Genomic DNA, 15,325 nt, shown 5'->3' on the forward strand with positions numbered 1-15,325 from the left:
CACACCTCTCACTGTAACAATCTCTGATATACCCCACACCTCTCACTGTAACACTCTGATATACCCCACACCTCTCACTGTAACACTCTCTGATATACCCCACACCTCTCACTGTAACACTCTGATATACCCCACACCTCTCACTGTAACACTCTGATATACCCCACACCTCTCACTGTAACACTCTCTGATATACCCCACACCTCTCACTGTAACAATCTCTGATATACCCCACACCTCTCACTGTAACACTCTCTGATATACCCCACACCTCTCACTGTAACAATCTCTGATATACCCCACACCTCTCACTGTAACACTCTCTGATATACCCCACACCTCTCACTGTAACAATCTCTGATATACCCCACACCTCTCACTGTAACAATCTCTGATATACCCCACACCTCTCACTGTAACAATCTCTGATATACCCCACACCTCTCACTGTAACAATCTCTGATATACCCCACACCCTCACTGTAACAATCTCTGATATACCCCACACCTCTCACTGTAACACTCTCTGATATACCCCACACCCCTCACTGTAACACTCTCTGATATACCCCACACCCTCACTGTAACACTCTCTGATATACCCCACACCTCTCACTGTAACACTCTCTGATATACCCCACACCCCTCACTGTAACACTCTCTGATATACCCCACACCCCTCACTGTAACACTCTCTGATATACCCCACACCCCTCACTGTAACACTCTGATATACCCCACACCTCTCACTGTAACACTCTGATATACCCCACACCTCTCACTGTAACAATCTCTGATATACCCCACACCTCTCACTGTAACACTCTGATATACCCCACACCTCTCACTGTAACACTCTGATATACCCCACACCCCTCACTGTAACACTCTGATATACCCCACACCCCTCACTGTAACACTCTCTGATATACCCCACACCCCTCACTGTCACGCTCTGATATACCCCACACCCCTCACTGTAACTCTCTGATATACCCCACACCTCTCACTGTAACACTGTCTGATATACCCCACACCTCTCACTGTAACAATCTCTGATATACCCCACACCTCTCACTGTAACACTCTGATATACCCCACACCTCTCACTGTAACACTCTCTGATATACCCCACACCCCTCACTGTCACGCTCTGATATACCCCACACCCCTCACTGTAACGCTCTGATATACCCCACACCTCTCACTGTAACACTCTGATATACCCCACACCTCTCACTGTAACACTCTCTGATATACCCCACACCCCTCACTGTCACGCTCTGATATACCCCACACCCCTCACTGTCACGCTCTGATATACCCCACACCTCTCACTGTAACACTCTCTGATATACCCCACACCTCTCACTGTAACACTGTCTGATATACCCCACACCCCTCACTGTAACACTCTGATATACCCCACACCTCTCACTGTAACACTCTGATATACCCCACACCCCTCACTGTAACAATCTCTGATATACCCCACACCTCTCACTGTAACAATCTCTGATATACCCCACACCCCTCACTGTCACAATCTCTGATATACCCCACACCTCTCACTGTAACACTCTGATATACCCCACACCTCTCACTGTAACAATCTCTGATATACCCCACACCCCTCACTGTAACACTCTCTGATATACCCCACACCTCTCACTGTAACACTCTCTGATATACCCCACACCTCTCACTGTAACACTCTCTGATATACCCCACACCTCTCACTGTAACACTCTCTGATATACCCCACACCTCTCACTGTAACAGTCTCTGACGTACCCCACACCTCTCACTGTAACAATCTCTGATATACCCCACACCTCTCACTGTAACACTCTCTGATATACCCCACACCTCTCACTGTAACAATCTCTGATATACCCCACACCTCTCACTGTAACACTCTCTGATATACCCCACACCTCTCACTGTAACAATCTCTGATATACCCCACACCTCTCACTGTAACAATCTCTGATATACCCCACACCTCTCACTGTAACAATCTCTGATATACCCCACACCTCTCACTGTAACAATCTCTGATATACCCCACACCTCTCACTGTAACAATCTCTGATATACCCCACACCTCTCACTGTAACAATCTCTGATATACCCCACCCCTCTCACTGTAACAATCTCTGATATACCCCACACCTCTCACTGTAACAGTCTCTGATATACCCCACACCTCTCACTGTAACAATCTCTGATATACCCCACACCTCTCACTGTAACACTCTCTGATATACCCCACACCTCTCACTGTAGCAATCTCTGATATACCCCACACCCCTCACTGTAACAATCTCTGATATACCCCACACCTCTCACTGTAACACTCTCTGATATACCCCACACCTCTCACTGTAACACTCTCTGATATACCCCACACCTCTCACTGTAACACTCTCTGATATACCCCACACCTCTCACTGTAGCAATCTCTGATATACCCCACACCTCTCACTGTAACACTCTCCGATATACCCCACACCTCTCACTGTAGCAATCTCTGATATACCCCACACCTCTCACTGTAACACTCTCCGATATACCCCACACCTCTCACTGTAGCAATCTCTGATATACCCCACACCCCTCACTGTAACAATCTCTGATATACCCCACACCTCTCACTGTAACACTCTCTGATATACCCCACACCTCTCACTGTAACACTCTCTGATATACCCCACACCTCTCACTGTAACAATCTCTGATATACCCCACACCTCTCACTGTAACACTCTCTGATATACCCCACACCTCTCACTGTAACACTCTCTGATATACCCCACACCTCTCACTGTAACACTCTCTGATATACCCCACACCTCTCACTGTAACACTCTCTGATATACCCCACACCTCTCACTGTAACAATCTCTGATATACCCCACACCCCTCACTGTAACAATCTCAGATATACCCCACACCTCTCAATTTAACACTCTCTGATATACCGCACACCTCTCACTGTAACAATCTCTGATATACCCCACACCTCTCACTGTAACAGTCTCTGATATACCCCACACCTCTCACTGTAACAATCTCTGATATACCCCACACCTCTCACTGTAACACTCTCTGATATACCCCACACCTCTCACTGTAACACTCTGATATACCCCACACCTCTCACTGTAACAATCTCTGATATACCCCACACCTCTCACTGTAACACTCTCTGATATACCCCACACCTCTCACTGTAACACTCTCTGATATACCCCACACCTCTCACTGTAACAATCTCTGATATACCCCACACCCCTCACTGTAACAATCTCAGATATACCCCACACCTCTCAATTTAACACTCTCTGATATACCGCACACCTCTCACTGTAACAATCTCTGATATACCCCACACCTCTCACTGTAACAATCTCTGATATACCCCACACCTCTCACTGTAACACTCTCTGATATACCCCACACCTCTCACTGTAACACTCTGATATACCCCACACCTCTCACTGTAACACTCTGATATACCCCACACCTCTCACTGTAACACTCTCTGATATACCCCACACCTCTCACTGTAACAATCTCTGATATACCCCACACCTCTCACTGTAACACTCTGATATACCCCACACCTCTCACTGTAACACTCTCTGATATACCCCACACCTCTCACTGTAACAATCTCTGATATACCCCACACCTCTCACTGTAACACTCTGATATACCCCACACCTCTCACTGTAACACTCTGATATACCCCACACCTCTCACTGTAACACTCTGATATACCCCACACCTCTCACTGTAACACTCTCTGATATACCCCACACCTCTCACTGTAACAATCTCTGATATACCCCACACCTCTCACTGTAACAATCTCTGATATACCCCACACCTCTCACTGTAACACTCTCTGATATACCCCACACCTCTCACTGTAACAATCTCTGATATACCCCACACCTCTCACTGTAACAATCTCTGATATACCCCACACCTCTCACTGTAACAATCTCTGATATACCCCACACCTCTCACTGTAACAATCTCTGATATACCCCACACCTCTCACTGTAACAATCTCTGATATACCCCACACCTCTCACTGTAACAATCTCTGATATACCCCACACCTCTCACTGTAACAATCTCTGATATACCCCACACCTCTCACTGTAACAATCTCTGATATACCCCACACCTCTCACTGTAACAATCTCTGATATACCCCACACCTCTCACTGTAACAATCTCTGATATACCCCACACCTCTCACTGTAACAATCTCTGATATACCCCACACCTCTCACTGTAACAATCTCTGATATACCCCACACCTCTCACTGTAACACTCTCTGATATACCCCACACCTCTCACTGTAACAATCTCTGATATACCCCACACCTCTCACTGCAACAATCTCTGATATACCCCACACCTCTCACTGTAACACTCTCTGATATACCGCACACCTCTCACTGTAACACTCTCTGATATACCCCACACCTCTCACTGTAACACTCTCTGATATACCCCACACCCCTCACTGTAACACTCTCTGATATACCCCACACCTCTCACTGTAACACTCTGATATACCCCACACCTCTCACTGTAACACTCTCTGATATACCCCACACCCCTCACTGTAACACTCTCTGATATACCCCACACCTCTCACTGTAACACTCTGATATATCCCACACCTCTCACTGTAACAATCTCTGATATACCCCACACCTCTCACTGTAACACTCTCTGATATACCCCACACCCCTCACTGTAACACTCTCTGATATACCCCACACCTCTCACTGTAACACTCTGATATACCCCACACCTCTCACTGTAACACTCTGATATACCCCACACCCCTCACTGTAACACTCTGATATACCCCACACCCCTCACTGTAACACTCTCTGATATACCCCACACCCCTCACTGTCACGCTCTGATATACCCCACACCCCTCACTGTAACGCTCTGATATACCCCACACCTCTCACTGTAACACTGTCTGATATACCCCACACCTCTCACTGTAACACTCTGATATACCCCACACCTCTCACTGTAACACTCTCTGATATACCCCACACCCCTCACTGTCACGCTCTGATATACCCCACACCCCTCACTGTAACGCTCTGATATACCCCACACCTCTCACTGTAACACTCTCTGATATACCCCACACCTCTCACTGTAACACTGTCTGATATACCCCACACCCCTCACTGTAACACTCTGATATACCCCACACCTCTCACTGTAACACTCTGATATACCCCACACCCCTCACTGTAACACTCTGATATACCCCACACCTCTCACTGTAACAATCTCTGATATACCCCACACCCCTCACTGTCACAATCTCTGATATACCCCACACCTCTCACTGTAACACTCTGATATACCCCACACCTCTCACTGTAACACTCTGATATACCCCACACCTCTCACTGTAACACTCTGATATACCCCACACCCCTCACTGTAACACTCTGATATACCCCACACCTCTCACTGTAACAATCTCTGATATACCCCACACCCCTCACTGTCACAATCTCTGATATACCCCACACCTCTCACTGTAACACTGTCTGATATACCCCACACCCCTCACTGTAACACTCTGATATACCCCACACCTCTCACTGTAACACTCTGATATACCCCACACCCCTCACTGTAACACTCTGATATACCCCACACCTCTCACTGTAACAATCTCTGATATACCCCACACCCCTCACTGTCACAATCTCTGATATACCCCACACCTCTCACTGTAACACTCTGATATACCCCACACCTCTCACTGTAACAATCTCTGATATACCCCACACCTCTCACTGTAACAGTCTCTGACGTACCCCACACCTCTCACTGTAACAATCTCTGATATACCCCACACCTCTCACTGTAACAGTCTCTGATATACCCCACACCTCTCACTGTAACAATCTCTGATATACCCCACACCTCTCACTGTAACAGTCTCTGATATACCCCACACCTCTCACTGTAACAATCTCTGATATACCCCACACCTCTCACTGTAACAATCTCTGATATACCCCACACCCCTCACTGTAACAATCTCTGATATACCCCACACCCCTCACTGTAACAATCTCTGATATACCCCACACCCCTCACTGTAACAATCTCAGATATACCCCACACCTCTCAATTTAACACTCTCTGATATACCGCACACCTCTCACTGTAACAATCTCTGATATACCCCACACCTCTCACTGTAACAGTCTCTGATATACCCCACACCTCTCACTGTAACAATCTCTGATATACCCCACACCTCTCACTGTAACAGTCTCTGATATACCCCACACCCCTCACTGTAACAATCTCTGATATACCCCACATCTCTCACTGTAACAATCTCAGATATACCCCACACCTCTCACTGTAACACTCTCTGATATACCGCACACCACTCACTGTAACAATCTCTGATATACCCCACACCTCTCACTGTAACAGTCTCTGATATACCCCACATCTCTCACTGTAACAATCTCAGATATACCCCACACCTCTCACTGTAACACTCTCTGATATACCCCACACCACTCACTGTAACACTCTCTGATATACCCCACACCTCTCACTGTAACAATCTCTGACGTACCCTACACCTCTCACTGTAACAATCTCTGATATACCCCACACCTCTCACTGTAACACTCTCTGATATACCCCACACCTCTCACTGTAACAATCTCTGATATACCCCACACCTCTCACTGTAACACTCTCTGATATACCCCACACCTCTCACTGTAACAATCTCTGATATACCCCACACCTCTCACTGTAACACTCTCTGATATACCCCACACCACTTACTGTAACAATCTCTGATATACCCCACACCTCTCACTGTAACACTCTCTGATATACCCCACACCTCTTGCAATAACAAGCGAACATACCTTGCCCCCCCCCACATCCTTACTATACCAAATCAGAATGGAACAATTAGCATGTTACTAATTTAACAGACCCGCAAGAACTGAGCAAATATCTGCCTAATCCTCTCAGGTTATTCAGTGTGACCAGACTACAGCTGTCAGTGAGGCTGTTCTATAATCAGAGGCATGGATACCCCTCCGTTCCAGTACCCTCTCTTTCATGTCATCACAAGACGCTGACAGCATTTCAGATTCCACCCACCTTTCCAGTCAATACTTCCCTGCAATCAGGGCAAATATTCTCTTCAGATAAACGATCCTTTGAATTTAAAAGAAAAACTAGTCGGGTCCCCTGGTATCTCTTCGTGGCCAGGACAACTCTCCTCCCTCAATCCCTCTCCTCCCTCAGTCTCCCTCCAGCCTCAATCTCTCTCCTCCTTCCATCTTCCTCCTCCCGCAGTCCCTCTCCCCCCTCAATTTATCTCCTCCCTCAGTCTCCCTCCTGCCTCTGTCCCTTCCCCTCTCAGTCTCTTCTCCCTCAGTCCCTCTCCTCCCTCAGTCCCTACTCCCTCAGTTTCTCTACTCCCTCAGTCCCTCCTCCCTCAGTCCCTCTCCTCCCTCAGTCCCACTCCTCTCTCAGTCCCTCCCCCTCTCAGTCTCTCCTCCCTCAGTCCCTTCTCCCTCAGTTTCTCTCCTCCCTCAGTCCCACTCCTCTCTCAGTCCCTCCTCCCTCAGTCTCTCCTCCCTCAGTCCCTCTCCTCTCTCAGTTCCACTCCTCTCTCAGTCCCTCCCCTCTCTCAGTCCCTCCCCCCCGCTCTGTCCCTCTCCTTATTAAGGGTAATCTGTTTACAGATTTGATTTTTGCCATTTCTTGTTCATTAAATCCGGAACATGTAAAAAGAAACAAAGTGCAAACCCTGAAAATCTGAAACAAAAACAAAAATGCTGGAAATACATGTCAGTATCTGCAACAGGAGAAAACAGGTTCACAGTTTGGATTCCTGAAAACACTTAATTTTACCCCCTGTGACTGCCTGCCCTCCTCGCCTGAGGGCACTGATTCCTTGCTGGGGGGTACAGTACCGTGGGGGTACAGTCTCCTGGGGGTACAGTCCCCTGGGGTTACAGTCCCCTGGGGGTACAGTCCCCTGGGGGTACAGTCCCCTGGGGTTACAGTCCCCTGGGGGTACAGTCCCCTGGGGGTACAGTCTCCTGGGGTTACAGTCCCCTGGGGGTACAGTCTCCTGGGGTTACAGTCCCCTGGGGGTACAGTCCCCTGGGGGTACAGTCTCCTGGGGATACAGTCCCCTGGGGGTACAGTCTCCTGGGGTTACAGTCCCCTGGGGGTACAGTCTCCTGGGGTTACAGTCCCCTGGGGATACAGTCCCCTGGGGATACAGTCCCCTGGGGGTACAGTCTCCTGGGGTTACAGTCCCCTGGGGATACAGTCCCCTGGGGGTACAGTCTCCTGGGGTTACAGTCCCCTGGGGATACAGTCCCCCTCCAGTGACCCAAGTTACCGTTTCTTCCTGTGTGATTCCCAGCTGATGAGTGTGGGCAGGGTATTGACAGACAATGTCCCAGCCCGACCCTCTCTGCTCCTCCCCACACACTCTACTTCCCACCGGCTCACGGGTAAAAGAGTTTACAGAAACGGCAGGGGAGTTGCTGGAATCTGGAAGGGGTTTGGCGCCAGCTTTATTCTGTGGGGAGGGGGTTTGGGAGCGTTCCGCGGCCCCCTCCGATAGCGTTGATTCCTGGCTCCTAAGTTGCTGCATTATCCAGCATTTGAAGCAGATTTTTCATACATTATGATATGTGTTATATTTATATATATATATATATATGTGTGTGTGTGTGTGTAACAAAATGGATGTGTTTGACAAGCTTATGAACGAAACCAGTTCCTTTAAGATTTTCTTCCTCATTATTCCCCCCACGCCCCGTGCCCCCCAATCCTCTATCTGTACATCCCCGTGAAGCCCCCCACTCCTCTGGAACTGGCTGACTCTTCAATCTCTGATCCACCATCAGCAGCCACTCCTTTAACCACTTTGCTCCTGTTCTCTGGAGATCCCTCTCTCAGTATCTCCATCTCTCCACCTCCCTTCCCGCTTTAAAAGTCTCCTGAAAACCTTTCTCTTCAACCAGGATAGTGGAGATGAAGCCCAGGACTCGATTAACAACCAATTGGATGTTGCAGTGGAGGAACTTTAGAACATCTGGATAGTTTCAATAAGATGGGTCGAATGGACTCCCTCGGCTATAACTATCTTGTGATCCACCAATCCCTGACTCTCTCTGTCCAATCGATCCCCATCTCTCTCTGTCCAATCGATCCCTGACTCTCTCTGTCCAATCAATCCCCGTCTCCCTCTGTCCAATCAATCCCTGACTCTCTCTGTCCAATCAATCCCTGACTCTCTCTCTCTGTCCAATCGATCCCTGACTCTCTCTGTCCAATCGATCCCCGACTCTCTCTGACCAATCAATCCCTGACTCTGTCCAGTCGATCCCCATCTCTCTCTGTCCAATCGATCCCTGACTCTCTCTGTCCAGTCGATCCCCAACTCTCTCTGTCCAATTGATCCCCGTCTCCCTCTGTCCAATCAATCCCCGACTCCCTCTGTCCAATCGATCCCCGACTCTCTCTCTCTGTCCAATCAATCCCCGTCTCCCTCTGTCCAATTAATCCCCGACTCTCTCTGTCCAATCGATCCCCGTCTCCCTCTGTCCAATCAATCCCCGTCTCCCTCTGTCCAATCGATCCCCGTCTCCCTCTGTCCAATCGATCCCCGTCTCCCTCTGTCCAATCGATCCCCGACTCTCTCTGTCCAATCGATCCCCGACTCTCTCTGTCCAATCAATCCCCGTCTCCCTCTGTCCAATCGATCCCCGTCTCCCTCTGTCCAATCGATCCCCGTCTCTCCCTGTCCAATTGATCCCCGACTCTCTCTGTCCAATTGATCCCCGTCTCTCTGTCCAATCGATCCCTGTCTCTCTCTCCTATCAATCCCCAGCTCTTTCGGACTATTGATCCCCAATTCCCTTTGTGCCCTATCAATCCCTGACTCCCTCTGTGCCCTGTTTATCCCCAGTTCCTTCTGTGCCCGATGGGTCCCCGGCTCCAGTGTGCATTATAGATGCATGGTCCGTGTGTAATATTGATCCCTGGCTCCTTGTCTGATAGACCCTTGGCTTTATGCCCTGAGATCCTTCTGGTTTATATTATCATTGTGAAAGTAAAAGATTGTTCCGAGTTTCTGAACCCGATCTTCGTTCCTTCAGCCACGTGACTCAGATGACTTCATGGATCCACCCTGTGACCAGTGCCCTCAGCCTGCCGTGCGTGGAAGGGAGCAGAGACGCTGTCCCTCGCGACCTTCCGGAATTCAAGAGCTGACCGAGACAAGGAGGCTCCGAGAACGGGGGATGTCGAGAGTGAGAATAGATTTGTTTCATCAAAACCATTCCCCGCAAATCGCACCCCGCAGCCAGCGCAGGCTGTTAAAGACCCGAAGGCAACACACTCCAAAAATTGGTCTGTCGATGTTTTCAGCCTTTTATCAGCAAAACGGAAACTCAGATTAATTGGCACCGACCGGCTTGGGTTAGAACGCTGACATTTTGCCTCTGGGTCTGAGCTCCAATTCAGGCCTTCCCTCCCCATCGGCTGTCAGGGTCCCACATGAAGTGAGTTTGTCCAGCCTCAGTCCAGTTGCTCATTGGCTCAAGTGCACAATATAAACATTCCCCATAATTTTGCATCATATTTTTAAACTTCTAATAAACGCAACAGTGCCGTTGGAATCTGGATAAAGTAGCACTGATGCATTAGGGGTCACACTTCTAAGGTTAGGGTTAAGGTGCGGCAATCATTTAACCCGTGCAGTCCCTGCCCTGGGAGTGTTTGATGGGACAGTGTAGAGGGAGCTTTACTCTGTATCTAACCCGTGCTGTACCTGCCCTGGGAGTGTTTGATGGGACAGTGTAGAGGGAGCTTTACTCTGTATCTAACCCGTGCAGTCCCTGCCCTGGGAGTGTTTGATGCGACAGTGTAGAGGGAGCTTTACTCTGTATCTAACCCGTGCTGTACCTGCCCTGGGAGTGTGTGATGGGACAGTGTAGAGGGAGCTTTACTCTGTATCTAACCCGTGCTGTACCTGCCCTGGGAGTGTTATGGGACAGTGGGAGAATAATGTTCCTTTCCTTCACACTGACACCCCTCACCTTAATGACCTCTTCCCTCTCCGCATCTAATCCCTAATAAAGGGAATAATTATGTTTGTGGAGTGTGGAGGATATTTTAGAGGAGTGTGTGCAATAGCTGACATTCACCTTTATGAAATCTCATCTATGTTGCCCATCTTAGGCATGAGCTGTGATCCAGTGGGTATCTCTCTCGCCTCTGAATCAGAAGGTCCTGGGTTCAAGTCCCACTCCAGAGATTGGAGCACATAATCTAGGCCGACGCTCCCAGTGCCAGTTCTGAGGGAGCGCTGCACTGTTGGAGGTTTAACGTCTTTTGGATGAGACGTTAAACCAAGGCCCTGTCTGCCCTCTCAGGTGGATGTAAAAGATCCCACGGCCACTATTCAAAGAAGAGCAGGGGAGTTCTCCCTGGTGTCCTGGCCAATATTTATCCCTTAATCAGAGAGCAAGTTATTCATAGAATAGAATCATAGAAGTTACAACATGGAAACAGGCCCTTCGGCCCAACATGTCCATGTCGCCCAGTTTATACCACTAAGCTAGTCCCAATTGCCTGCACTTGGCCCATATCCCTCTATACCCATCTTACCCATGTAACTGTCCAAATGCTTTTTAAAAGACAAAATTGTACCCGCCTCTACTACTGCCTCTGGCAGCTCGTTCCAGACACTCACCACCCTTTGAGTGAAAAAATTGCCCCTCTGGACCCTTTTGTATCTCTCCCCTCTCACCTTAAATCTATGCCCCCTCGTTATAGACTCCCCTATTATATTAATAGCGAGAAACTGGAAAGTACTGCAGTACAAAGGGATCTGGGGGTCCTAGTGCAAGAAAATCAAAAAGTTAGTATGCAGGTGCAGCAGGTGATCAAGAAGGCCAACGGAATGTTGGCTTTTATTGCTGCTAGGGGGATAGAATATAAAAACAGGGAGGTATTGCTGCAGTTATATCAGGTATTGGTGAGACCGCACCTGGAATACTGCATACAGTTTTGGTGTCCATACTTAAGAAAAGACATACTTGCTCTCGAGGCAGTACAAAGAAGGTTCACTCGGTTAATCCCGGGGATGAGGGGGCGGACATATGAGGAGAGGTTGAGTAGATTGGGACTCTACTCATTGGAGTTCAGAAGAATGAGAGGCGATCTTATTGAAACATATAAGATTGTGAAGGGGCTTGATCGGGTGGATGCGGTAAGGATGTTCCCAAGGATGGGTGAAACTAGAACTAGGGGGCATAATCTTAGAATATGGGGCTGCTCTTTCAAAACTGAGATGAGGAGAAACTTCTTCACTCAGAGGGTAGTAGGTCTGTGGAATTTGCTGCCCCTGGAAGCTGTGGAAGCTACATCATTAAATAAATTTAAAACAGAAATAGACAGTTTCCTAGAAGTAAAGGGAATTAGGGGTTACAGGGAGCGGGCAGGAAATTGGACATGAATTTAGATTTGAGGTGAGGATCAGATCAGCCATGATCTTACTGAATGGCGGAGCAGGCTTGAGGGGCCGATTGGCCTACTCCTGCTCCTATTTCTTATGTTCTTATGTTCTAACCAATACCACTAAAAACAGATTATCTGGTCATTACCACATTGCTGTTTGTGGGATCTTGCTGTGCGCAAATTGCCTGCCACGTTTCCTACATTACAACAGTGACTACACTTCAAAACGTACTTCATTGGCTGTAAAGCGCTCCAGAAATGTGAGTCTTTCTTTTCTTTTGCTGAGGCAGGCTGGTACTTTAGTGAACTCTGCTAGACCTTGATAACCCTTTGTGAAGCTTTGATCACTGTGCGGAAGCAATGGCTGGCTATCTGCTGTGGAGTTTGTACACAAGCCATTTCTGCTTTTTCAAACAAGCTTATATTTCCACTAGCTCATTTCAGCAGCCCCTCCTGTGTGGAGAATGACAAGACCATCCTGGAGGAGCATGCTGTTCCCATTAGTGTGTCTAGCAGAGAGTTACGGTCAGCTGCCCCTCATCGTACAGAGAGAGAGAGAGAGGGAGGGAGGCTCTGACTTCCCCACCTTGTAGGAAAGGTAACCATTCAGGTGAAAGGAGGGAGCCGCGTACCAATCGGTATTGACTTGCTATTCAGGCAGGTGGGCCATCACAGCCAAACCTGATCCCAGCCGAGCCCAGGAGACACACACCCTGCTTTTCAACAGGGGTCAGTGGGTTGCCATTAGGATGGGACCACCTGGCTGATCCTTCCTTCCGTACCACAGGGCACTGAGGCCAATTTTAGCACCGCTGCTACCCAACTAACTGAGCACAGAGCAGGGGAGTCTGAAGGAAGGCACGGGCTCAATTTTTTTATCTCAATCTATTAAAGAAAGGAGTTTTTTTTCCTACGTTGCCAGTGCATGTGTAAATCAGGGAGGAGCAGGATCCAGGGTGTTTGTCAAGGGGCTGCGGTGTCATTGAAAACTGACCCTCGCTGCTGCTACAGCTGTTAACCACTGTCGGGGAGAGTCAGCCTGTCAGATAGGGCCACTCCTTAACGTACAAAAGAAGCTGTACACAGCACAACTCCGGGAGGGAGTGGGCTGCATTTCCGAGCAGCTCTGAATGTGACCTGATGTTGTAGCCTGCACCCCCCACTACCTCCTTTGTCAAAGACCGGAACCCTTCACTGGGCACAGCTCCAGGGACCCACCCTGCAGCACTGCTCAAAGCACAGCTGCTCCCCGGGCTGGAGCAAGGAAGCTCGACTCAGTATCAAGCAGCAGTACCTTCCTGCCCCCCACCTCCACTTTCATTCTCTTCAATTGAAGTCCCAGAACGACTTAAAAGCTGTTTTGTGACTTCCTTTAGGGTAAATTTTCTGGTATCGCGCTCCTGTGCTCCCCGATTTCCATCGTTCTGCCATTGGCGGCCGTGCCTTCAGCTGTCTGGGTCCTAAGCTCTGGAATTCCCTCCCTAAACCTCTCCGCCTCTCTCTCCTCCTTTAAGATGCCACTTAAAACCTACCTTTTTGACCAAGCTTTTGGTCACCTGTCCTAATATCTCCTTATGTGGCTCGGTGTCAATTTTTGTCTAATAATCGCTCCTGTGAAGCGCCTCGGGACGTTTTATTACGTTAAAGGCGCTATATAAATGTTGTTGTTGACTGTAAAATGATACACAATTTCCCAAAGTGCGAAACGTTTACTCCATGATGGATATGGGGGGGGCGATTTTCCTGCCAAGCACTGACTGTAACAGAGGGTGTGCTGGGCCTGTGAGGGAAGGAGTGCAGCCCCATTTGTATAACCTGAGCAAACCACAAGGATTGGTCTGGAGCCTCCGACAATTAAAGATTGATCTCCTGGACACTGCAGCGAGCAAAAAAACCTGGGAGAAAACTCATAGGGGCATTAAAAAAAATTGTGGTTTTCTGTTTTAATTTTTTTTTTAGAATACTTTTGTTTATTCGTTATAAGTATATTGGATATGGGAGCAAAAAAAGGCTTTGGAGGTTTGAGGCCAGAGGTCATGTACTGAAACCTCCTGAATATGTCCAGCCAGAGCTGGGGCACACCCTGGCACAGAATGGTGCTGGTAACCTCAGGCAGGACTGTAACTACAGGCCTGAAGGGTTGGCACCTTCCCTCCTAACGGGCAGTCAGCAGAGGCAGGCTGGAAAGCAACAGGCACAAGGCCCAACACCTGGGGCTCGTGCCGGGTGCGGGGAGGGGGAAGAGAAAAACCGGCCCGCAGATTTCCTCATCGAGGACTGCGGTTTATTTCTTAATAAACGTCCTGTCCGGTGTTGCCGTCTTTCGCTTTGGTTCTGGATCCACACAGCAAGCTGGCAGAAGGCATCAACAGTCAGAACCATCACAACCACCAAAACTCAATAAAATCAACCCTTTAAAGTATGTGTTCTTAAATAAAAGTGATTTCAAGCCTGTAATCTAACCTCAGGGTTTACGTCACAGTTATACACTGACCAACATTCACTGTGTTAGTTTATGAAGTTATCTGTCACCCTCTTTATTTAAACCCCCCGAACCCCTCGATTAGATCCCAGCCTGTAACTCACTCCCGGGTATCTGTTATTCTATATATAAACCCCCGAACCCCTCGATTAGATTCCAGCCTGTAACTCACTCCCGGGTATCTGTTATTCTATATATAAACCCCCAAACCCCTCGATTAGATTCCAGCCTGTAACTCA

General features: G+C 48.4%; 1 protein-coding gene across 4 annotated transcripts in view; it reads left to right on the forward strand.

The window, feature by feature from the left end:
- stxbp4 (syntaxin binding protein 4) overlaps positions 1-15,056 on the forward strand; it is a 209,382-nt gene extending 194,326 nt beyond the window's left edge. For 3 of the 4 annotated variants that reach the window (XM_068003828.1, XM_068003829.1, XM_068003831.1), the window contains one exon: positions 10,240-15,056. In XM_068003828.1, the coding sequence (XP_067859929.1) occupies positions 10,240-10,354 (115 nt within the window). In that variant the 3' untranslated portion in view covers positions 10,355-15,056. The remainder of the gene's footprint in view (positions 1-10,239) is intronic. The other variant, XR_010966940.1, reaches the window with a different exon arrangement.
- The last annotated feature ends 269 nt before the right edge of the window (positions 15,057-15,325 follow it).

This window comes from Heptranchias perlo, chromosome 23, assembly GCF_035084215.1.
Source record: "Heptranchias perlo isolate sHepPer1 chromosome 23, sHepPer1.hap1, whole genome shotgun sequence".
Lineage (NCBI taxonomy): Eukaryota > Metazoa > Chordata > Chondrichthyes > Hexanchiformes > Hexanchidae > Heptranchias > Heptranchias perlo.